The following is a 26,372-nucleotide window of genomic DNA, read 5'->3' as shown; positions in this document are numbered from 1 at the left end:
GTTGTGCCTCATTTTACAACATTTTTGCCATAGTTGTTAAATGAATCATGGCAGTTAAGTGAATCACGTGATCATTATGTGAGTCCAGCTTCCCATGCTGACTTTGTTGGAAATCACCAGGGATCTCTCTCCCTCTCTCTCTCTCTCTCTCCACACACACACACACACACACACACACACACACACACACACACACACTGCTGCTACTCAAATATTGATCACGTGATGTTAGGGATGTTGTGACATCCTACACAACTCTATGGACTGTTTAAAATTGAAAAATTAATATTTCATTTTCATTTCTGTATTACTGTTTACCAAATAATTGAAAGCTCTACTATTGCATTTCATATTAAATCTGGCTACTTTACACAGACAACATGTCATAATTAAACTAATTAATTTTCTAATAATAGTTTCAATTTTAGATCTCATCACATTAAAGACCTTCATGTCCTACTTCTCATGAATGTAAGGGCAGAAAACATCCTTGTGACATTCTGATAAATGATTGTTCTAATATATATAATATTCTATAAATGTATTTAAAATATTCTAAAATATCTGGATATTATCAGATTAGGAAAAATTGTTCTGTAAAATTGTTGTAACATTTGACATTGCCTTGAACGTATGCTAGAAAACAATCAGAATAGAGAATGTAAAATTTGGAAAAGAGAATGTAAGAAAAAGGCCAAAGCATTTTCATTCATAAATTAGTTTATGAATTAAATAAATTACAAAGTCCCCATTATTAAAATGTTTTAATAACAACCCCATTATTGGATTCTTAGAAAAGAAGCTGTTATTTTAATTCTTTTTCCCACAAGAATCTGGTTTACATCAACCAACTTAAAAATTACTGTGAAATCTGGCATAACGAGATATTCCTCTCTTTTACCTGTTGTTTCTGATGGAGCCTCAGAATATGTAAGTGCTTCTTCAGTGAAATCATTATTCCCAGATGATGATGAATTCATTTCTGTGGCGTCTTTTGGTGTCATTGTATAAGAAGAATCAGCAACACTGAATGAGCTAGTGATGTTATCATTCTTAGAACTGGATATTTGGGTTATATTAAAAACATTCTTGACTTGTCTTGAAGTTGATAGTGTGATCTCATCATCTCTGTCTGATGAGCCTGAAACAGATGCACTGTCCTGATCAGAATGGGAAAATCTGGTCTTTATATTTGAGCTGCTCCTTGGTGGATCACTGCTTCCTACATCTGAAATATAATAGTCAAATATTAAAGGCATTGTGTTCGTATGCTAAAGGAACACCACAGATAAGCTTCCACAATTGCAGCTCTAACAGAAAACATAGATTTTTCAGGGAATAACTACTATGTTATCGAAGAAATGAACAATCAAGTTAGAACACTATAACTAAAGCAAGTTTTTTTTTTCATTTAGAGCTCATTTTTATGTTCCGCTATCATATGGCAGAATGTAAGACTTCAACTCTGTTACTTTAATCTTACTGAAATTAATTTAAAGGATTATATTCCCCCCCCCCCAAAAAAATAAAAGTTTTCACTTTATCTTTTATTTGAGGTCATCTTTTTTAAAACAACTTCTCCATATTTTTCTGGGTGAGATCTTTTACTACTGAAGATCTCTTCAGAACTACTCAAATACTGTAATTGCATCATAAGAGAAAAGTCTTCTGGAATATACTTTATCTAAATGTGGACTAATGCCCCAAGAAAATGTTATTACTAACTAACAACTTTCAAGAACTTTATTGATATGGTCTAGAACTGGAGCTGCTTTTTATAAATTAAATGGTTCTCTTTTTTTTAATAAATTGACTTTACTAATTGAGCTGTGAAATATAACTTGGGAATTTTCTGCACAAGAAATAAAAAATGCATTAAAACAATTGTACACATATCATATTTAAAGAAACTAGTATCCCAACTTTTCACAAATATCCATAGCCATATTTTTATCCATCTACTATAATCCAAATCTAGAAATCAGCCCACATTTCTATGATATTCCCACCCTACCGTATGCCCTGAGGATTCTCCTATGTATTAGATAACATATTTCCACATAGTTATCTCTCAAAATAATGATAATTAATGATAATGATAATTTTTAAATTATTTGAACCCAAAGGAATTATAACCATGACTCATTTTTATCTTAGCTTCACTTAAATAGAACTACATTGTAATTTTGGAACTGCTACATCTATTGTATTTTACCATATACAACCGATAGAGGATAAAAACACTTGCCTATTAAACTACAAAGAAAGGAGATTCTGATATAGACTCCAATACATGCTCCATTAAAACAAGTGGAATGAAATCTACCTCAATACTAGGGAAAATAGGCGAGCTTTTTTTTCTCACCTTGAATTCCTAGTGCCCTTTAGCCATGATTTCTTTCCTACCCATTGCTATATTAAGCTTACAATGGCAGGATGAAAGAAGGAATATACATTTGACATTTCCTTTAATATTGCAAAACCAAATGAATGGTCCAGAGTCAAATTTTGGAAAAAAACTACAGTATGTTTGGGGAGAGGCTGTGATAAGAGATGAGATTGATGGGCACTAATAATGTAGCAACATCAAGGAAGGAATCCATGGCAGATCATGTGACCAGCAAGAGCCCAACCAATAGAGCTCCTTTACAAGGCTAATGACTTTGACTGTGGCTTCCCAGTTTGCTACTGGTTTGTTTTCTAGAAGCAGCAAGAAGGCTTATCCCTAAATGTTATGTAATTAGTATGTGGACAAGGAAGGGAGAAGTAAGAGAATTTAGGAGAAGTAAGAGGATTTTCTATGTGGCTCTTTCTTCCTAGGAAAAAAGATTCAAAACAGTGGCAAATCATATGAATATACAATATTAATTCTAGCTGCATGGAGAAGACCAGGCAAGACTCTGTCTGCAAGTGCCAAGCAATAATGCAGATGGTCCTCGACTTACAAGTTCATTTAGTGACAGTTAGAAGTTACAACAGCACTGAAAAAAGTGATTTGTGACAGTTTTTGTAACATCCCCATGGTCACATGATCAAAATCCAAATGATTGGCAACTGGTTCATATTTATGATGGCTGCAGTGCCCCAGAATTATGTGATCATCCTTTGTGACTTTTTTTTGACAAGCAAAGTCAATGGGGAAGCCAGATTCACTTAGCAGCCATGTTATTAACTTAACAACTGCAGTGACTCACTTAACAACGATGGCAAGAAAGGTCATAAAATCGAGCAAAATTCACTTATCAACTATCTCACTTAGCAACAGGAACTTAGGGCTCAATTGTGGTCCTAAGTCAAGGATTTCCTGTAGTGTAATGAAAACTGAAACCAAATGTCTTTCATTCTTACCTATTTTTTCTGAAGAAGCTTGAAAATGAGCGCTTGCTCCTTCAGTGAAATCAGTGATCTGAGGAGTTAAATCTGTTTCTACCGGAGTTAACAGGTAAGAAGAGCCAGTAAGGCCTGACGAACTAGAGATTTCATTGTGCCAGGCTATGGATCCTTGCGTTACATCGTGAGCATTACTGACATCTCTCGGGGTTCGTAATGTCCTCTCCCCATCTAAGCCAGATAGAACTGAAGTGGAAAAGCTGTTCAGGTAATAAGTGGAGAAAATGCCTTCTGTACTTGAGCTGCTGCTGTGCAACTGACCATTCTCTTCAACTGAAACAGAATAGGAACGAATTAATTTTAGTCCTAATTTTCTCATAAATATGTACATGAAAACTTTCTATCAATTTTCATATTAAAAACTTGCTCTTAATTTCCTTTGGAATATTTAAATCAATAAGTTTATAGTATAGCCTTTATTGTCATTGTACAAAACAAATACAACAAAATTGGTTAAAAATTGCTCTCAACTTCCCTTGCAATTATGTTTATTCCACATGTGTTTGGGAATACTGAACCAGCTGCTGCTGCGTCTGTTTTAAAGAAAAGGGTTCTGGATTCTTATTCAGGTAAAAAAATTGAACCTAACCAGAGATGCTGGGAGTCAGGTAGCATATAAATTATTTTTTATTTAGCTTTCATGGCAAGATGTGGATTCTAAGGACACGTTCGTATGCGCCAGCCTGCTGCTCGCGCTGCCCAGTTCCAAATAGGCCACAGCCCATAGTGGGCTGCAGCCTGGGAGTTAGGGACCCCAGATCTAGTGGTTAAGATACCAGGCTAGAAAGAGGAAGACTGTGAGTTCAAGTCCTGCCTTAGCCATGAAAGTCATTGTCTCTCAGCCCAACTCAGGATTGTTGTTGTGGGGAAAACAGGAAGACGAAGCTATGTTGGATATGTTAATCTCCTTCAGTTGTTTGTAATAATAATTAAGGTGGGTTACAAATAAATAAACATAAAAATGGTGTAGAATTGTAGGATGAATACATGTCCTTGTTATACATCATTCCATGTCAAAAAGGATTGGAAGGTATTTCCATGCACACAGTAAGTTTCAAGTTGCTATTCTCTCAGTTTCTAGGGACATAATATTTTGCTTTGTTCTTAATTTGCATTGGACTGTTTAAGTTCCTAACGAACTTCCACTGACATCAGCATTAATTGGCTCTCAATTTCTGGCATCACTGGATTGCTTATGATAAACTCTATCACCATAATTAAATAGTATTTTCTCACAACAGACCAATATGTGTCCAAATCTGTAAGCAATCACACTTATTGCCAAGAAAGTTAGCACCATTCATTTTCATCTTAATTGCCCTATACTTGAGGACTGTTCTATAAAAAACAGCAGCATCTATCTATATACCACTAAAACTCTTGTGCTGGTTTGTTACCTTCAATTGGGCAAAACTGGAAGGTATTGAGTTAACAAGATAACCAAGATAACTCAAATGGATTAATTTACAAGATCCATAATTTCTGTGGGAATGAAATTTGGAAACATGTGACTGCTGCAGTACCACTGTGCCTTTCAACTATATTTCCCAGTAGATTGCATGGTACAAAGGAAGATGGGAGCCAAAAGATCCCTGCCAAGTTCCCATGAACAAAATCAAAGTGGAAGTTGGCAGGAAGTCAGAGGTTGCTCCCACTCCTCCTGCTTTTTTGCCCACCTGTGGTCATTCCATTGTTCCCCCTCCACCCAAAAAATGTACCAAGCAGTGATATTCTCCTGCTGAGGAAATACGGAATTCGCTAAAAATAAAACTACTTTAATACTTACACCGTAATCTAAACAAATTCATCATTAGAAAGTGTTTTTTAATTTCTTTCACATATTAATTATAGGAATTAAACAAATCCATCTTTCTTATGGTCCGTAGATCAACAAAAAATATATGAACCTGTAAGATCTCAAAATGCATAGAAATCTCAGCAATTGCTGTTTCTGTGAGAGTTTTATCTTATCCTATCACTTTTGTATTATCTTTTACACAAACCCAAAACAAACAATTGGGAGGGGGAGGAATTGCCATTGAGTTATTCTTGACTGCTGGCAACCAGCTGGGCAAATCCTGCAGTTTTCTTGGCAAAGTTTGTTTTTGGAAGTGTTTTGCCCTTATCTGTTTTCTAGGACTGAGAGGGAGGGCCAGGTCCAATGTCATCTAGCTGGCTTCATGTCTAAGCTGGACTAGAACTCAACCAATACATCAAACTGGCTATTCAAAATAATAAACCTAAATTCAGTCCTCTGAAAACTTTATCCTTTACCTGTTGTTTTTGAAGGAGCCTGAGAAGGTGTAAGCATTCCTTCAGTAAAATCAGTGTCTTCAGGTGACAAATCTGGGCCAATCTCTTCTGGAGTTTTCATATGAAAAGAATGAGCAAAATCTGAATTGCTGGAGATGGTAGTATTGGCAACAGCAGATGTTCGTGTGTCACTTTCAAAACTGCTGACATCCCTTGCGGTTCGTAGTGTACTACCTTCATTTCTTTTTGATAGGCTTGAAACAGATACACCATCTCTCTGAAAATTGGGAATGTTCTCTTTATAAGAACTGCTTCTCAAGTGGCTATCTTCTGCATCTGAATAACAACAGTAAATATTTAGATACACCAGCTGCCAGCATGAAGAATGAATAACCTATTGGTAAAAACTAATTTCAACTGGGAGAATATCTTTAGCCTGAAAAATAAATTTTAAAAATTATTATGACAAATAAATGACTATGTACATATATGTCTATATGTATATATCTGTTGTAAGGTTTTAGACCACTTTTTCATTAGATAAGTAGAAAGTCAATAAATGAATTCAGGTCTTATTTTATTTCATAATATGCAAATTATTAATTTTGGGGGGGAAAGTGTTTTTCCCACAAATCATTTTCTCAATAACTGTAAATTTTTCTTGTCCTGAAGAACTGGACAATATGCTGTAGTCTTCAAGTTTAGATCACTGGGCTCTATATAACATTATGCAAATTAATTTCAGTCCATCAGCAGAACTGGATGCCTCTGGTAACTTATTGTGTGAGTTCCTAACCTTCTAGAAGAAATTTGTGGATTGTGGTATAGTGATGAAGAGGATCTGATCCACTGGTTGCAGAAAATGGGCATATTCATATGCAACTTTTTACCTCAGAAATTTATTTTAATTATAATTAAACTCAAATAATTGTACAAAATATAATGATGAGACGTCCTATTTCCACACATATTTGCAAGCACTCAGAACTTTATTAACATTTTAATTCAATTTATTCTATGTTCAGACTCACATTCTAAAAACCCTAATGTTCTTACTAATCTTATACCAAGCTTAAATGATTAGATATAAGTATCTTAAAATGTTTTAAGATTACTGTATCAGTTCAAACTAGTTTTAAAGAGAAAACTGTCAAGAAGATTAATAGTATCATTCATTTTAGCCCTTATTTCGCCATAGAGAGAAAGAAAGAAAAAACAGTACACTTTGACATTAAAAAATCAGTTTAGACTTTCTTTGGAATTATATTTTATTCATAAAGTGGGTATAATAAGAAACCATCAGCAATTATTCCATGACAAGGAAAGGAGAAGAATCTAAATTAATAGAGTATAAGATAAAAACATTCCAATGCTAGAATGTCAGGAAAAACAGCATGATCGATTGAATTACAAGTGTGCTTGATCCTAATTTTCTGCAACAGATGGAGTTAAATTTAGCTGTGGATCATGCTAGAGATCTCTGGTCTCCAAGGTACCTGATTTCGCTGATTCCTATAACCCACTTTAGTTTCCAGTCCTATGATTCTATGATTCCTCACAAGAACTGGAGTCAATGAAGTATAGAATATGGTACATAGAAGATACATTACAACATCATATAAGGAAAATGGCAATCATCTAGATCTCCCAGTCTAAATTAAAATTATTTCAGATACAATGAAATCTATTTGGGATATATGTTTTCTTTCATCTCTTCTAGTTATTTATCTTCAGGTCTATGGTAGGTAGGTAGGTAGGTGATAGATAGATAGATAGATAGATAGATAGATAGATAGATAGATAGATAGATAGATAGATAGATAGATAGATAGATAGATAGATAGATATAGTGATACCATATATGTATGAGTTTCTCTATGTATCCTAGAATCATTTGGGAATCAGACTGATGGACTATTGGACTACTGCAATGCAGTTTACCTGGAGCTGCCCTTGAAGAGCATCTGGAAGCTGCAGCTGGTACAGAATGCAGTGCTGCAAGCAATCATGTATACCTCACCATCAGAACATGTTACACCTCTGCTCTGTGAACTATATTGGGTGCCTGTATGCTTCCAGGATCAACTGGTTGTATGGTATGTAGCAGTGTTGGGTTCCGGATGCCATCACAACCGGTACGCTGCAACAGGCGTCCACCATGTGCACTCGTGCTGTATGTGCATGCGTACTTACCACCTGCGATGCTCCAGCTGCTCAGCGGAGCGTCGCACAGGCACTATACGCTCCGTGCGCATGTGCAAATGATCCAGATGGGTCAAATACAGGTAAGGACGGACGGCAGGTGGGTTGGCCCTCCGAAGCACCATACCGGTATCTGACGCTCCCAACAGGCACCGGTACATCCGTACCGGGGCGCACTGGCCATAACCCACCACTGGTATGTAGGATTTTGAATGCACTTTCCTGCATCTTTATTTATATTCATAGCTATTTGTTTTTATGGTTTTAAATGTTTTGCCAAACAATGTATTATTGATTTTATGTAGCCACCCATTTCACATTTGTGACCTAGAGTCACAAATGTGAAATGGGTGGCTACATAAAATCAATAATAAATAAAAATATATTCAAGAGGCTGGGAGTGACCTTTACATTCCTTCGTCGCATGAGGCCAGGTTATTTAAGGAACTGCCTCTTCCTGAAGATGTCTACCCATTCCATTTGGACTGTCAGGAGAGGACTGCTCTGGATCCCCTTCATTAAGGAATGCCATCTGTTAATGATGGTCATTTTAATTTTTTTTGCCTCAGCTATTAATTACATGTATGTTTTTATTACTGTGATATGCTTTATGGTGTTTTTAACTCTTGTTGGCTGGTCAGAATAATGAATTTGAGATGGGTGGCCAAATAAATTGAAATTGCAAATAATAATAATACGAAATCAGCCTATTTTTAATAAACTTCACCTTCAAATGTCTTAGCAGTTTGTTTTTTCCATTTACCCATCCCAACCCTTTATTCTCGTTTAATGTTTAATCATGACATTTTGTTTTTATCTTGATACCAGACAAGGTTCTAAAGCTCAGGAAAAAAAATTCTTTACCTGTTGCTTGTGAGGAATCCCAAGGATGTGTACTTTCTGCTTCTATGACATTGGTGAACCCAGGTGATAAATTCTTTTGTCTGGTTCGAACTGGAGTCAACACAGAAAAAGAATCAGTAAGAGCTGAACTGCTGGGTATTTCACTCTCAGAAGCTGTGGATATTGACTCTGGATGGTAAGAACTACTGGTGTGCCCCAGAGTTTGTATTATCCTGTTCCCACTTCTGTCAGATCTGTTCTCTGTGTACAAATTAGAAGCAATGCTCTTGCTATCTGAGCTGCTCAGTGGCTGACTGTTCTGTTCTGAAATGCAACAATAGAAAATTAACCCATACAGTTGCAAAGAACCAAGAAATTTTTAATTTACATTTCGGATAGCTCACAATAATGCCACTCATTAAAATCCACATAAAGAAACAATTTAAGATCTTAAAGGTACCGTAGTTATATGATATATAACAAAATCAAAGAGGGATAGAATACCTTCTCATACAAATATTACCTGCTCAATGGTTCATCTTACTGCCAATCTCTTGTTAGGTTCTTTGGTATCTCTGTCTCTAATGCACTGGTCTGGTAAATATATGCTGTTTTATGATTGGTGGAAGTGAGATTTCCACCATACTTTAAAGAGTGGCTATCAGAATGATCACATTTATCTTTTTCAAATGCATGTAAATTGTATGGTTGCCAAACTAGAGAATAGATAGAATAGCTTAGGAAACCTATCAATATTTTTAAAAATATGTATAAAAAAATAGAACAAGATTCTAATCTGAAAATAATTACTGTTGGGTATGGTAAATTAGTGCCAATTGTTTTGATCTTAATTTCACTATATCAACAGTACTAGCAACAGTTAAAGCATAACATTTACATTATACAGTCTCTCTTTTTTTCCCCAGAATAGCTATTTTTAGTGAACGCTGCTATTTTAATAATCAATGTTACAGGAGAATTTGACAAGGTAAAAACATGTATCTTTTAAGCCAATTTAAGATTTAAAACGTCTTTCATGATTTACCTATAAACATATTTATTGAGAAGAATTAATGAATGGATAATTTTCTTACAAACAACTATCAATATTATTAGTACAGTACTCTGATCTTTTATTACAGGTGAAATGTTTTTCTCTAACCTTATAAACAGGACTTTGTTTTCCTACTGTCAATTAGTATAGTTTTTATCCACAGTTTTTCAGAAGTTTTCCAAATAATCAATGCCATCACTTTCTAATTAAAACTTGTAATAGGAAATCTAATGTATGCATTAGTATTATCTTTAATGTTTTACAGGATAATAATTCAGTCTGTCCCAGTGCTTTAAACTTTGTCATACATATTATTTTTGACTAGAGCCAATTTCAAACTAGATTTTGTTGTCCCATTAAAGAAGATGCAATTATTTAATTCATCTTCGTCTCCTAGTGACTTCCATTTATTGCATCTTTCTAAATAAAATGCTTGTTTTTTTATCTTGTTTTCCTGTTTAATAGCCACCCCAAATATTTTCATTTTATTTTTATCCCAGATAGCCTTAGCAAAGCTTGAAATCCAGAAGAAACAAGAGGATTTTCCTTATTTACCTGTAGGGGCCTGAGAAATTGTAAATGCTTCTTTAGTGACAACAAAATCCCTGTGCAACAAATCCATTTGTTCCGTCTTTTCTGATCTGGATGAAAGCCTTGAAAAGTTGGAAGTGTTAGCAGTGGTGAATGTTTGTGTTACATTCTTGGACTTCTCTTCATCTCTGACTAATACTCTTGAAACAGTTACACTGTCCAAGTGAGAACTGGATATTTTGCTCCCTGTGTTTGATCTGCTGTTCATGTGTTTAGTGTCTTCCATGGCTGAAATATATCAATGAAAAGATGAGATGAATCTCCTCCAGGCTGAATTAACATCATGCTTTTTCCCTAATGGATATTCATATATATTTAGTAGAAAACATTAGTTCTGTTGGGAATAGGAGTTTTATTGTTATATAAAAGATCAATGAGAACTTAGATGTAAAAGTTATAATGATGACAATTAAATTTTCCTCTACATAAGCTTTTCAGAATCAATTGATTATTGGAGCAGCATATTAATCTGTGAAAAATATAGAAACAAATAGATGAGGAATATACATACATAAAGAAACCAATCCAATTCTATGCCAAGCTATTGTCACAACTTACCAAAATATTTATTTGCATTTAAATCTCTTGTGGTTTTTCCCCCCACATCAAATGGAACATACATGTCTTTTCAAGAAAAGTTATTCCAGATTTTAATACGTCATTTAATGTTTGGAGATTTTGCTTGTGTTTATTATCTGATATAATCAATTTTTATCATATAGACCAACTCAACTTATCTCTGATGAATATTAACATTTCTTAAATTAAAATGGGGGGAGAAAGTTTCTTCTATTTCTGATCATATTAGAATTTAAAATTAGCTAAGGTAGATAAAATATAGTATATGGAACATATAGTATATGCATAGCACACAGGTCTGGCTTACATACTTTACTTAGTGCTAAATCAATTGCTTAATCATTTGTTGAATAAGCCGGGTTGGGTTCAATAATATCCATAAAGGTTTGTTTAGTAAATCACATCAGCTGAGTTTATACAAATCAATACAGGTAGTCCTCAACTTATAACAGTTCATTTAGTAACAGTTCAACTGAAAAAAATGACTTTTGATTGTTTTTCACAGTTACAACCGTTGCAGCATCCCTGTAGTCAAGTGACTAAAATTATTGGCAATTGACTCATAATTATGACGGTTGCAATGTCCTGGGGTCATGTGATCACCTTTTGCAACCTTCTTCCAAACAAAGTCAAGGGGGAAGCCAGCTTCACTTAACAACCGTGTTACTAATTCAACAACTGCAGTGATTCACTTAACAATTGTGGCAAGAAAGGTCGCAAAATAGGCCCAAACTCACTTAACAAAATCTCACTTAACAACAGAAATTTTGGACTCAATTGTGGTCATAAATTGAGGACTACCTGTAAGGTCAAGCTAAAATTGAAACCTAGTATACCACTTTATGATCATAATTAAACGACAGAACACAGAATTCAGTATTGTGATGTGGTGTTGGCCATTACCGTAATTTGGATGCCTTTAAAAGAGTAGTGAGAATTCAGGGCCAGTCAATCTATTGATGGCTCCCCATCATGAATGCTATGTATTACCTCTGGCATAAGACTCAGTTGCTTGAGAACATGAGCAGAAAGGTGTTTTGCACTTCTCTCTAGTATGTGGGCTTTCCGTGGACATCTGATTGGTCACTGAAAAAGGATAAGAATACAGAATGTATGCAACTTCTTTCATTTCATACACTTTTCACAGTACCATTTCTCACAACCTGGACTCTGACATTTAGTTATTTTATTCAACATAATGCAGTATAGATCTTCCATATCTTAACTGCAAACATCCAGAAACCACTAGATGATGGTAATGTGGTCTAGAAAAAGCTAACTCTTTCCTGCATACTAGCAGCTCTCTGTACTTCAGTGTACAGTTAAAATCTGAAAACATTTTTAGTATCCATTTTAATGAAAAGGTGCTTTTTCTACAAAGCTATTCATAGCCATAGCTTCTCGATTAGTTCGTGTGAATTTTGTTCTAAAGTTTGAACCTTGCTAATTTCAACAAATTGTTTTTCAATAGATTATATTATAAACAATGAATTTAACAGTTATTGTAGATGATATATTCAACTTGACCAAAGATTAGAAATATATTTCAAGGATTAGAAATGTAAATATCTCTTTAAGATTGAAAAGAAAATACATAACCCATGGAGAGTTGCTAATAACTATTCATTTTAGTCTTAATTGCATGGAAAATAAAAATCGTAAGCATAATTAAATTAAAGAAAATAGTTTTAAAATTGTTTGGGACATCTGCTATATATTTTGTATAATAATGTTACTAAGGAAACATCAGCAACTGCTTGCATGGAGTTCACTTGTACCAGGTCTTTGAAGAGATTTCTTATACTTTTAAAATGTGCTGTTTACAACAATGTTCTAGATTTCTTCATTATTTAGACTCTGGACTTCATCATGAGAAAGGGTGCCATACAAATGAAACGGATTATTGTAATTACGAACATGATCATCATTCCATTATATCAATTTTATGTTGGAATGTAGTTCTTATAATTTCTCAGTATTACCTTCCCTGCATTAAGATAAAGCCAGTGTTGGACATATCTAATTTTCTTAAGAGATTCCACCTAATATTAATATGATTTATTTAAATCCAATAGGATAAAAGGAAGATAATTTTCGCATCCAAATTATCTTTAGTGTTAACATCACTCAATAAAGATGCAACCTTCTGCAACATCTTTACCCTTCCTCAGTGTTTGAAATGAAGATTTAATTAAAACAGTCATATATAAATTCTGCTGCTTTTTTCCCAAAATAACTTGTTTCCCTAAGGATAACTTATTTTCCATTTTCTCTTTACTTTTTTTTTGTATTCACCAAGAACACCTGGCTTTATCCCGACATGAATAAAAGACTACTTGTAAATCTTGATCAAATGCAAGATCCTTCTTCTTTACCTGTAGTTGCTGAAGGTGACTGAGAATGTCTATCTGTTGCTTTAGTTTCATCAGTGTTTTGGGTTGACAGATCCATTTGTTGGGAATCTGCAGGCACTATCATATAAGAAGAAGCACTGGGGTCTGAAGTGCCAGGCATTTCAAGGCTAGAGATTGTGGATACAGAACGTGGATTTTGAGAACTGCTCTCTCTGACAGTTCGTAGCACCTTCTCCCCATTGGTGTACATTTCAGAATTAGAGACTGAAGATGTAGAATATGGACCTTGAGAATTGCCGCTCATTCTGACAGTTTGTAGTATCTTCTCCCCACTGGTGGATATTTCAAGGTTTGAGACAGCAGATGTGGACTGTGGACCTTGAGAACGGCTGATGTCTCTGAGAGTTCGTAGTATCTTCTCCCCATTGGTGGACATTTCAAAATTTGGGACAGCAGATGTGGAATGTGGACCTTGAGAACGGCTGATGTCTCCGAGAGTTCGGAGTAACTTCTCCCCATTGGTGGACATTTCAAAATTTGGGACAGCAGATGTGGAATGTGGACCTTGAGAACGGCTGATGTCTCTGAGTGTTCGTACTATCTTCCCCCCATTGGTGGAAATTTCAAGGTTTGAGACAGCAGATATAGAATGTGGACCTTGAGAATTGCCGCTCATTCTGACAGTTTGTAGTATCTTCTCCCCACTGGTGGATATTTCAAGGTTTGAGACAGCAGATGTGGACTGTGGACCTTGAGAACGGCTGATGTCTCTGAGAGTTTGTAGTATCTTCTCCCCATTGGTGGACATTTCAAGGTTTGAGATAGCAGATGTGGAATGTGGACCTTGAGAACGGCTGATGTCTCTGAGAGTTCGGAGTATCTTCTCCCCATTGGTGGACATTTCAAGGTTTGAGATAGCAGGTGTGGAATGTGGACCTTGAGAACGGCTGATGTCTCTGAGTGTTCGGAGTATCTTCCCCCCATTGGTGGAAATTTCAAGGTTTGAGACAGCAGATATAGAATGTGGACCTTGAGAATTGCCACTCATTCTGACAGTTTGTAGTATCTTCTCCCCACTGGTGGATATTTCAAGTTTTGAGACAGCAGATGTGGAATGTGGACCTTGAGAACTGCTGCTGTCTCCGAGAGTTCGGAGTATCTTCCCCCCATTGGTGGACATTTCAAGGTTAGAGTTTGCAGATGTAGAATGTGAAGGTTGAGAGCTGAAGTCTCTTATAGTTTGAAATATCTTCTCCTCACTTCTGTTGGATATGTTCAGAATTGTCATATACTCCATATCAGAATTAGAAATTATTTTTTCTGTGTTGGAGTTTCTGCTTAACTGATGAGTATCTTTCATAAATGAAACATAGCAAAACGAAATTAGATATGCAACCTACATATTGGGCAGAATCTTTCAAATTCATTCATATAGTAATTATATTTCTGCAAATATAATAGAAGGCTAGTTAATTTCCCAGGCTTCTGATCTGACAAGAATTAGAAACATCTGGGAAAGAAGCAATGGTTCAGAGTGTTAATAAAAAACTTTAACCTTGAAACAGGTGCAAATAAAACATTGCTATGAAATATCCCAAATGTAGTAGCATAGGAATGCAGAGGGAATGAGAGGAAGACCCAAACACATTGTCCCTTGTCCATGTTGTAATTAACATCAGAACATTCTTATTGCTCTGCTTCAACAAATTGATGCATCAAACACAAGTGAGATTAAGGTTTGAGTAAACTCCTGCATGCTACACATTTTAGGATTTTTTTGCTGAATTAAAGTTTCACATAATCTATGAGTTGAGTACAAACCACACATAAATTAAGTTAAAATCAGGATATCAGGCAGAATAAGATCCACAGTCTGCTTCACACATCATGTTTGTTATGGCTCAGTATGATGTGTAACATCACCCTAAGAATAAAATCATAGTGGTTTTTCTTTCTATATTTTAGTCCATGAGCTGGATGCATCACGCACAGGCCATGCCCACCCCAGCTCCACGAATGGAGAAAAGGTCACGAAATGTCACGTAATGCCGCCAATTTGACACCCATGTTTTAGGGTAATTCTCAGTTAGCTTTTCTGGAACAATTCTATGCAATCACTCAAGGGTCCAAATGCCCAACCCAAATCTTCAAATCTCAAATGATTTCAATGATCTCTCATTGAAACAGACATCCAGCCAGTGTTGGGGTTGAGGGGACATTGTGTTGCAGACTCCAGTATGACTTTTTATATCACTTGCTTTTCTTCTTTTAAATGCAGAAATTGAAATATTCAACAAATCAACTTAAAGAAAGCCAGTAGAAATTAATAAACCCAGAGCAACACACCTTTACATTAGCTCTGCCCCACAAGTCAGATTTGTGCCAAGAAGTGCTGGCAAAAAACATTCTCATGCAGTGAACAAAGCTGGCATTGTTATTATAACGTTATCCATTTTAAGTTGTAAAGGCGAGTCAGTGCAAGACTAATATAGCAATAGCAATAGCAGTAGACTTATATACCGCTTCATAGGCCTTTCAGGCCTCTCTAAGCGGTTTACAGAGAGTCAGCATATTGCCCCCAACAATCTGGGTCCTCATTTTACCCACCTCGGAAGGATGGAAGGCTGAGTCAACCCTGAGCCGTTGAGATTTGAACCGCTGACCCGCTGATCTAGCAGTAGCCTGCAGTGCTGCATTTAACCACTGCGCCACCTGCATTGTCTTAATGATCTCATTTAATGGGATGCAATGCCCTAGCAGAAATCATTTGTTTATTTGTGGACTTCATGTATGTCCAAAGAAACTATTTCTCTGAATTCAGCAAGCTGCGCACTCAGACTTTTACAGTGAAGGTTGCCAAGCTACAACTCTAAAAATGCGAGAGAAATGGATTTGAATTATTTGACAACTATGTGGAGTAACTGCTAGCAGAAAAAACTTCAAAATACTTTGTTGAAGGCCTCTTCAAGTCCTGAAAGAATTTCTCTCACACAAACAGTGGAAAACAGATAAAAGAAAAAGCAACTATTCCAGAGGAAAGAGCAGCTGTAGAACGCAAATTTAAAAAGATACGATACTTGCCAAACTGTGTTACTTGGCAGACTTATACCTGATAATTTCATGCTCCATTTTGAAAAGAATAAAAGAGACAGCAAGAAGAGCTAAGGAAAGGGAGCAGATCTGAGGTATATATATTAAATGTTGTTGTTCTTCTTATTGTTATTATTCCCAGTGAAGATTTTCAGATCTGGGACCTTACATCAGGGGTGGGTTTCAACCGGTTCGCGGCGGTCCCTGCGAACCGGTTGGTCGGCGAACCCGGAAGTAAGTAACTTCCGGGAACGGCGAAGGGCCGACCCGCCCGCCCGCGCTCCTTACCCGGTTTTGACGAGTTTTGCGCTTCCACGCATGCGCAGGACGCATACAGCGCCTGCGCGATCCTCCAGGAGCAGCTGGAGCATCGCACAGACGCTAGTACACATGCGTGCACCGCGCGCGTGCACGAGGACGCCGCCGGCGCCGGTGAGAAACCCACCCCTGCCTTACATCCAATATCAGGGGTGTCAAACTCACAGCCTGCAGGCTGGATGTGTCATATCAATAGTGAAAAGTGTTTCACACCACCAATTGCAACATGGAGGATTGAGCATTTTAAACTGTGAGTTTACTCTTGAAGAGGAAATGCAGACCCAACTAGTACATATTGAATCTCTGATTGCCTACTGAACAACAACACATTTGTCTTGTCCAGATTTAATGTCATCCTGTTCACTTTCATCCAATCCATTACAGATAGTCCTCAATTTACAACAGTCCATTTAACGACAACTCAAAGCTACAAAGGCACTGAAAAAGTGACATGACCATTTTTCGCAGCTACAACTTTTATAGCATGTGATCAACATTCAGATACTTGGCAACTGGTTCACACTTATGACCACTGCTGTGTCCCAAGGCCATGTGACATCTTTTGACAGGCAAAGTCAATGGGGAAGCCAGATTCACTTAACAACCAGGTTACTAACTTATTAATTGCAATGATTCACCTGTCACTAACTGTGGCAAGAAAGGTTGTAAAATGGGGCAAAACTCACTTAACAAATGTCTCACTTAACAACATAAATTTTGGGCTTAATTGTGGTCATACCTCAAGGACTATCTGTACCAAATTAGAGTTACGTTCTAGAGCAGAATTTTGATAAGTACCCAGCCCTATTATTTATAGTCTTTTTTTAACCATGCTGTCAATTATAGGTGGTAGTCTACCATTGTTTTAAGGCAGATAACCCAAAGAAACCTTTATATGAATTACGGAAAAATAGTTAAAGAAAAGTGGGGGGGGGGAAATCTTGCCCCAAAATTGGTGTCGCACCTCTATCCATTTGTATGTTGCTATTCTTGCAATCCAAGATTGCCATGAAATATAAAATGTAAACTCGAGGCCACCAAAAGTTTGCCCACCCTGCTCTATAGCATCACCTGCTTTTTCTGACAGTAAGGAATAGAAAATATGGAAAAATACATACTTGTTTGTGGAGAAGTATAAGACCGAGTAAGCATAATCCTTGTTAAAGAATCAGGCTGTTTGGCATTTGATGTCCTACTTTGGAGTATTGGAAATGTTACATGAGATGACCATTGGATCTGACCAGAAGATGTAGCAAGTTGTTTTTGAGTAGCTGGCTCTTTTCCAGTGAAGTTCTCTCTAAGAAAGCGGGAAGTCCTTTCTGAACTCTGACTGAGTGTTGCTGAACTGTCCATGTCTGGAATATGGAAACTGGACATTGTGCTGTCTTCATCCCAGGTATTAGCTGTATGGTAGTTGCTCCCAATAGCTGAAATAAGAAACAGGGTTGTTTCATTATCTCCTTCTTCATTGGTTTATGATTTAAATTTCTAGAGCTGGCCACTTATCAGTTAACTACTTTTCTGTGCCACTCAGAGCCTAGTGGAATTTGATGGCCAATGAATTTAAATACATAAATAATAATTTTTGAAATGATGCATGAATGCATTGAAATCTGTAATAAAAGACAGTTATTCCAAGGAAAGGAAATCTCTTAAATGTAAATATAATAGTAGTACAATAAAAGCATATGAACTTTCTATTTTACTTATTGTTTTTTAATGAAAAGCATTAAATGGAAAAAACATTAATAAACTTTAATCCTGGATAAATACCTTGCCATTGTTTGAGTAGAAGACTATAAGCAAAAAAAAAAAAAAAAAAAGAATACAAAAGATAGTGTTACTTAATTCTTTGCTTCTCACCATCATGTCTCCACTCATAAATGAAGCCTCTATCTTATGATTATGTCATCAAAATCAGTTTTTTGAATGAAGCAACATTTTTAAAGTTTTTATCCATGCCAATGCCTAGAGCAAGGGTATCCAAGCTTCGCAACTTTAAGATTTGTGGACTTTGGTTCCCAGAATTGATGACTGAAGAATTCTGGAAGTTGAAGCCCACAAGTCTTAAAAGTTGCCAAGTTTTGTGACACCTGGCCTAGAGTATAAGAGTCTAAACACATGCATACAAGAATGGAGATCTGGTCTGTTTCTTTCCATTTGGGATTCAGGAAAACATTTAAATCCTGATTATTATGTTAAATGCAAGGAGGGGACATGTTGGAACTGGAAATCTGAATTTGGTGCACACACAGTTTTGACAGATTTGTTTATATTTTGTATTTGATTTATTTTGTGGGTGGATTTTTCTTTGGGGGGGGGCGAGATTCTGATAATTCGGTACCATGTACCTTCTGGCATCATGGCATACAAATAAATAAATAAATTATTTTGTGTCCTGCTATGCTTAATAAGTAGCCATTTTATTTTTAAAAAAGCGTGTCCAGTTGTGGTATTGATATTATGAAAATATCCATAAACACATTTTCAAAACTCTCATCTGCCCTCTATGGTTGCCTAATCATGTAAAACATTATATTGTTTCAGTGTCTTTCCCCCAACTCACCTGATTTTTTTCCCTCCAAAAATGGAAAATTTGCAGTCTTGGAAAAATACTTCCTCAAAGTCACTGATTCAGATTCGGCAATATCTGCCATATTTTGTGAGGCACTTGCTCGTTTGGTTTGTATTATTTGAGATAACTGTGGTGTCACAGATCTGATTATTTTGGTGTAAGATGTGGTACTTCCTGTTGCAGCTACAGATGCTGAAGCTAAGTTGGTCCACATCGTCCTTACTTTATTATTTCCAGATGTACTGGTTGCATCTAGATTCCGTATATAAGAAGTGGAAATCTTTGCTTCAGTGTTTGGACTTTCTACATTCTTTTGTCTAGTCAAAACGTCTGAAGATAAAATGAAGAAAAAGAGAACAGAAACAAGGTTGAGGTGAAATCTAATGAGTCTAAGCAAGTATATGTTTATTGTTGGATGGTAGATATTGAGCACATCTGCATTTGAAGCCTAATATATGACTGCGCCAAAGGAAGTTTGACGGAAAAACCTGGATGGAGACTTATCAAGGATGGATGGAAACTAATCAAGGAAAGAAGTAACCTGTAATTAAGGAAAATTTTCCTGACAGTAAGGACAATTAACCAGTAGAATAGTTTAATTTCAGAAGTTGTAGGTGCTTCATTATTCTAAGTTTTTAAGAAAAGACTGGAAAATTACTTGTCTGAAATGGTATAGGGTCTCCTGCTTGAGCAGGGGATTGGACTAGAAGACCTCTAAGGTACCTTCCAGCTCTATTCCGATTGACATAAGTGTAGCTGTATGCCTGTGTATAAAGGGCTACGTTTGGATAATAGTTTGCATATATGCTCATGAATGCTAAAAAATGTAAGATCCATGTTGGCTATATGCATGTTGGTGGCATAGGATCTACTAAGTCCCATCTTATGCCTTCCCTGCCTTAGCCCTTTGAGTGTGAAGTTCAGTTTACAAAAGTCTCCCATTTATGGAAAGAGTTTCTAAAGTTCACTTAGGTAGCAGATTGATATTTGTAGAGTTTCTTGGGCTTTCTTTTTTTGGCTCTGCTTCTGTTACTATGATCTCCTAAATCTTGACTTTGGTTATGCTCAAGCACCTTCTTATTACCCCATTTTTCTCCATGTTCTGGTTCTTTTGCAGCTGAGTGCTGGCTGACCTACTAAGCCACTTAAACCAGATTATATGAACAATATAAATGATTGTAAGTTCCTGTTTGTTTCATATTTCTCATTTCTAGAACATCCATTGGATTAAACAAGCAGAACATACTGGGCTTTAATTAAGTTGTTTTTTTCATAACATACCAGCATGTCCCTTCCCCCCCCCCAATCCAATAAATACATACCCCAACATCACCAGATCCTTTGTTTTTGTATCTTCTGCATTCTGTGAGAACCTAACAATTCATGAATGACAGGACTTTGGAATTTATCTTGGTTTTCTAATCTCTCTCTCCCTCTCTCTCTCTCTCTCTCTCTCTCTCTCTCTCTCTCTCTCACACACACACACACACACACACACTTAATCTTTAAATATTTTCCCATCCCTACAGAAGGGTGGTTAAAGACCACTTGAGGCAGTCACCAGAAATGGGCATGCTTTGGCAATACTGAGAATTAAAGGTTATCTGTATGGAAAACTGCCTTGACTTCAAACACAGAGGCAGGAAGATGAGCATCCAAGCAACATATTCTCAGAGTCACAAATGTGCAACTCTGGGAATATGTTGTTTGAATGTGTGTCTTCCTGCCTCGGTGTTTGAAGTCAAGGTAAATTTCCATCTGGCCAACTTGGTGTTATGGATTTCCATCCTCCTTTCAGAAGGAGAGGAACACACAAAAATGATCTCCTTGCTCCTCTAAGTCGACATTCTGCAAAAATGACAAAGTAGTTTTATTCCACTGCATGCCTGGTCCTTAGATTAAATAAGTTTAGTTTTAAAAGCACCTGACATATTATCAATGATGAGGGATGACGTTTTATTTTATTTTTCTTGGAGTTCTTTGTCTTTACTATAGCTAACCCAGAATCCTAGTACTGCTAGCACTGATGATGTTACCTAGTTGGGGCAACAAAATCTCTTCAAGAAAACAACCAAGCTCAGAGAGAGCAACAAGGACGTCTCATTTCAACCCTCAGAACAAATATTCTCCTTTACTCAACCCAGAATCCATCTGGATTTGGGTGAGTTATAAATACTATTAAATAAATAATTGAAAAATAAAACACATCCCCACTTAACAAACACTGGTTGGGGCCATCTTGAACACTCAGCAATTTGCCTGATACCTGAATCTGGAGCTCAGTATCTGATGTGCAGAGAAAACCACTGGTCCTATCTGCACTCAAGCAGAATCAAGTGGCTATATGGGCACATGCAAAGACAAAACATACAAACCCTTCTCAGGGGTGAAATTCAGCAGGTTCTGACAGGTTCTAGAGACCCGGTAGCAGAAATTTTGAGTAGTTCGGAGAACCAGCAAATACCACCTCTGGCTGGCCCCACCCCCATCTATTCTCTGCCTCCTGAGTCCCAGCTGATCAGAAAGGAATGGGGATTTTGCAGTATCCTTCCCCGGAGTGGGGTGGGAATGGAGATTTTGCAATATCCTTCCCTGCCACGCTCACAAAGCCACGCCCACAGAACCGGCATAAAAAATATTGCATTTTACCACTGACCCATCTCCCTTCGTTTTGAGAAAGAACCTTGATCTCAGTCTGCCTACTGGCAACATCCAGAATGCCTTGTTCCATCAAGTCTTAATAGTATGGTTTCATTCATTTCATTTCATCAATTACAACCATCTAAGTGGTTTTTATGCAGTTCTAGGGGAGGGTACATCTAATTCAGTATTTTGGCAAGGCTCCGGAATGCTAATGATATTATATACACACCAGCAAATCTACATATCTATCACTAGATTATTTTGTAGTGTAAAACCTTATATTTCACAAAAAAGAGAAGGGTAAAGGTAGCTGGAATGCAGTGGCTCAGTGGCTAAGATGCTGAGCTTGTCAATCAGAAGGTCAGCAGTTCAGCAGTTTGAATCCCTAGTGCCACATAATGGAGTGAGCTCCCTTTCCTTGTCCCAGCTTCTCCCAACTTAGCAGTTTGAAAGCATGTGACAAATGCAAATAGAAAAATAGGGACCAGTTTGGTGGGAAGGTAACAGCACTCCCTGTGCCTTTGGCGTTTAGTCATACTGGCCACATGACCATGGAGATGTCTTTGGATAGCGCTGGCTCATTGGCTTAGAAACAGAGATCAGCACCACCCCTAGAAATGACTAGCACACATGTGAGGAGGAACCTTTACCTTTAAAGGTAGCTGAGGAAGTCCCCGTTTTTTCAGAAGTATAAAAACAACCTAGGGTAGAAGGTGTCAAAAGAAAGGAAGTCCCAACCACCATCACAACCACCACTACCCAGGGAAGTTGGTATGTGCTCAATAGCCGCATAATGCTGACTAAATGTTGTGAAAGAACAGTAGGGAATTTTTAAAAAGGATATGAAATGGACTGTCCTTAAAAAAAGGGCATGGCTGATCGACAAAAATCCCGAACAGAAGCATTCCATAGGGCAGTATGTTGCTGCATAGTCCAATTTGGTTTGCAAATGTATTTCAGGTTTATACATACATGTTTTATGTGCGTCTCTCTCTTTCCAAGCATAAGAACTGTAACCTATACAACTCCATTTTATTAGTATTAGTTTTCCTTATCTTTGGATTAATGACTTTTATGTGTGCAGCTAAACCAATGGGAGAATTGTAAGATTCAGTGTGGGCCAATTATTTTGCATTTTGCCAAAGCAAATTCCACATGAGTTCAATGATGCATACCCTGAGGTTAGTGCTGGGAGATTTTAGTCTTAATTCAGGGATGCTCAACTCACAGGTTACATTTCCTTCCTGATGGTGCCACTTTCATCGGAAAAGAGATACGTGGCCCACCATATCAGATCAGGAAGCTGAAACTGGAGAATGTGCTACAGTGGCAAAATTGAAAGTACATATTCTAGAAGTTTTACCAAATTCAAGCAGGAAGGGCTCCCGTTGTATACAATTATCACAGAGCAGGTCAGATTTAGACATCTGGAATATGGTCTTTAGGATTTAAATAGAAACCAACAACAATTACTGTTTGATGCAAAGTTGAAATGTTTAAACTGTGGCTAGTGGTTAGGAATACAAATGAAAGGGAGGACATAGCCCTAGAATGCAATTTATTTTCTCTTATTTTATGCTTTTAAAAACGTAAATGTAGTTGGGTTTTTTCATTTTTGCTTTATCTTGCTTTTTCTTACTTTCTTCGTACATCAATATTTTAACAATAAAACATAGGGATTATTTAAAGACAAAGAAGAAGAAATTGCCACTCTGCGGGCTTCCAAACCCTTTCCTGAGCATGCCACCAACAACTTTGCAAAACAACATTTCTTCACCTCTACTGGCATGCTAGCAAAGTAGATATCCACCCAAAAAAGATCTTTCTCCAAGAGAAGAAAAACCCACTCGTGATATCAGGCTTAATTCCAAATCAGGACATAGGATTCTTCAACATTATTTCAGCTACAAAAACTGTTCAAGCCTGATCCCCTACTTAACCCTCATAGAGAAATAAATGGACTCAAATTCTGGATCCTGTTCCTCGTTAATCTGTTGGAAAAGCTCAAATTAACTTTAATAAGCAACATTCCCCAGAGTGGGATTACTGAATGGAGGCAATGGAATGCAGCAGTTGTTAAACAGAAACATCACAAATATTTGAAGAACGTTCAACCCTACTTTTTTTTTAAAGGTGGCTTTTTTTTTTAAACCGCAGAGATGCAAGTATCTCGTTATGAGTAAACTGCTCTTTAGTTTTGCAAACCTAGCAGCATTATTTTCAAACTCCTTTCTGGCGTCTGTGGACCTATCACCTGCCTGCCTTTTGTCCAAACCATAAAATATTTTCTTATTCTTTTTATTTTTATTTATTACTCCTATTTACAGATCATCCCTGCTGCAAAGTTTCTTGTGTGTTGCTTTCTGATATATGATAAAATTGCTGAGCTTCTCTGTTTTTGTTTTTGCTTTGCTCGTGTACACTGCTGAGTTGCCCTAGAGTTTTTGAAGATAAATAATAAATGTGTTACATAAAGTGTTTCTTTTACTGTTAGAATATTGTCTTTTTAAAAAAAAAATATTTGTTACAAAGACCAAAACATGAAACAATTTTTATTAAACTAAAATATGAAATTCAATATGGAACAAGGTATTAGGAAAGACAACCCATGCGATTTTAGCTAAAATAAATAACTGCATATATAGTCACAATCTTTAAAGTTTGTATAAGCTAATTATCTTCAGCACCTATCCATTAACAATGAACTTCCCAGGTAAGCATTTAAGGACAACATAGAATCCAAATTGAGTACATTCCTTATCAGGTTTTTTTTTAAAGGGTATAGGAGGGCTTATGGCTGGTGAAACAGCAAGAACCCTTTCCACCTCCTTGTCCTTTCATAACTACTTTCCATTCTAGAAAAAAATAAATAAAAGCAAAACTGTTATGATACCATTATACATTTTTGCATGTAGCAATTCATTTGGCGAAAAGGCAGAATTATAGGGTCAAAGAACAAAGCACCAACCTCCCACCCATCTATTATTTTATGGAATTACATTAACACAAGGATAATACAATTTCAGCAGACTTATTTGCTTATCTAGATGTCTGTCCCATTGAAAGTACAAGATGCATTTAAAATATTTTAAAATACTTTTATTTTAAAAATATTTTTAAATGCGTATTAAGAGATCAAATTCATATGAAGTAAACAAAACAACCCAAGCTAGAACAACCATTTTCACAAGCTTAACTTCAGCCAAAAAAATAGGCAAAATCAGAACATGTTTCTAGAAGATTAGGAATTCTGAGAAAATCTACAGAAGAGAGAACTGTTAACAGAGGTCTTCGGAAGAGCCGTTCATGAATATATGATCATTTCCATGAAAGGGAAAAACTTGAACCAACCTTCCTAATTGCTCTCTATTTTTGCATTTTGGTATCAGTGGAAGACAACTGCAAATGTCTACTGAATGGTATTAGCTGGGACGTGGTGGGTACGAGTTTTGGTACTGAGAATGAAGAAAACCTATGTGACGTTTTGCCTTTAAAATACAAAATGATTTATCTGAATCCTTTTATGTAGCCAATTTCTCACTTAAATTACCACACAGATGTCGACTATTGGATTACAAAATGATAGAACATAAGAAGAAAGAAAAGTGGTGTGGGGTGTATTTTATAGAAGGGTGTTATGTTTGCCATTAAGACAACATCTAGTTGTGTGGGAGACGCCATTAGAATGGCCTGTTCTATCCTCTGGATCCACGATTTAGGGTTAGGGTTAGGGTTAGAGCGCACTTCTGTCGGTGCGCTGTTGTCGGTGCCCTTCAGTGCTCATTCGTCGGCGCGTTTTAGAACTCACGGTTTAGAGCGCGGTTTCATCGGGCACGCTTTTGTCGGGCGCCCTTTTGTCAGTGAACCTCCACGTGACCCGACAAATGCATGCACGACAAAAACTTGCAGACAAAACCGCGGCACGAAAACTGTCAGTGTGGCTTGTTGGGCGTGGCAAGGGATGGATACTGCAAAATCCCCATTCCCTTTCCACTGCAGGGAAAGGATACTGCAAAATCCCCATTCCCTCCCCACTCCAGGGGGAAGTATATTGCAAAATCTCCATTCCCACCCCTCTCTGGGGCCAGCCAGAGGTGGTATTTACCAGTTCTCTGAACTACTCAAAATTTCCGCTACCGGTTCTCCAGAACCTGTCAGAATCTGCTGGATTTCACCCCTGTATAGCCCTCAATAAACTCAGAAATGGTACAACCTTTCTAAAATCCAAAAAGATCTTCATATTTTGTAGTCAAAAGATCCATATTTAATTTTTAATATGTAATATATATTTAGGCAGGCAACTGCTTCATGACCTGGAACCTGAAAAAGCATGCACTACACTACAGCCAGTGGTGGGATTCAAATAATTTAACAACCGATTCTCTGCCCTAATGATTTTTTCCAACAACCAGTTCACCAAACTGCTCAGAAAGTTAACAACTGGTTCTCCCAAAGTGGCGCAAACTGGCTGAATCTCACT

The 26,372-nt window shown here is 36.8% G+C and overlaps 1 protein-coding gene across 1 annotated transcript in view; it reads right to left on the bottom strand.

Annotated features, from left to right (window-relative positions):
- The window catches only part of LOC116517859 (serine-rich adhesin for platelets-like), a 73,428-nt gene that overhangs the window by 21,771 nt on the left and 25,285 nt on the right, over positions 1 to 26,372 (bottom strand). Inside the window, exons 2-10 of the mRNA XM_032231035.1 lie at positions 19,241 to 19,579; positions 17,793 to 18,101; positions 13,288 to 14,619; positions 11,903 to 11,998; positions 10,298 to 10,561; positions 8,710 to 9,012; positions 5,665 to 5,979; positions 3,349 to 3,663; positions 902 to 1,228 (exon numbers count right to left, since the gene is read on the bottom strand). Coding sequence (XP_032086926.1) covers positions 902 to 1,228; positions 3,349 to 3,663; positions 5,665 to 5,979; positions 8,710 to 9,012; positions 10,298 to 10,561; positions 11,903 to 11,998; positions 13,288 to 14,619; positions 17,793 to 18,101; positions 19,241 to 19,579 — 3,600 coding nt within the window. The remainder of the gene's footprint in view (positions 1 to 901; positions 1,229 to 3,348; positions 3,664 to 5,664; positions 5,980 to 8,709; positions 9,013 to 10,297; positions 10,562 to 11,902; positions 11,999 to 13,287; positions 14,620 to 17,792; positions 18,102 to 19,240; positions 19,580 to 26,372) is intronic.

Source organism: Thamnophis elegans, chromosome 1, assembly GCF_009769535.1.
Source record: "Thamnophis elegans isolate rThaEle1 chromosome 1, rThaEle1.pri, whole genome shotgun sequence".
NCBI lineage: Eukaryota > Metazoa > Chordata > Lepidosauria > Squamata > Colubridae > Thamnophis > Thamnophis elegans.
This window is presented reverse-complemented; position numbering and strand designations above follow the sequence as displayed.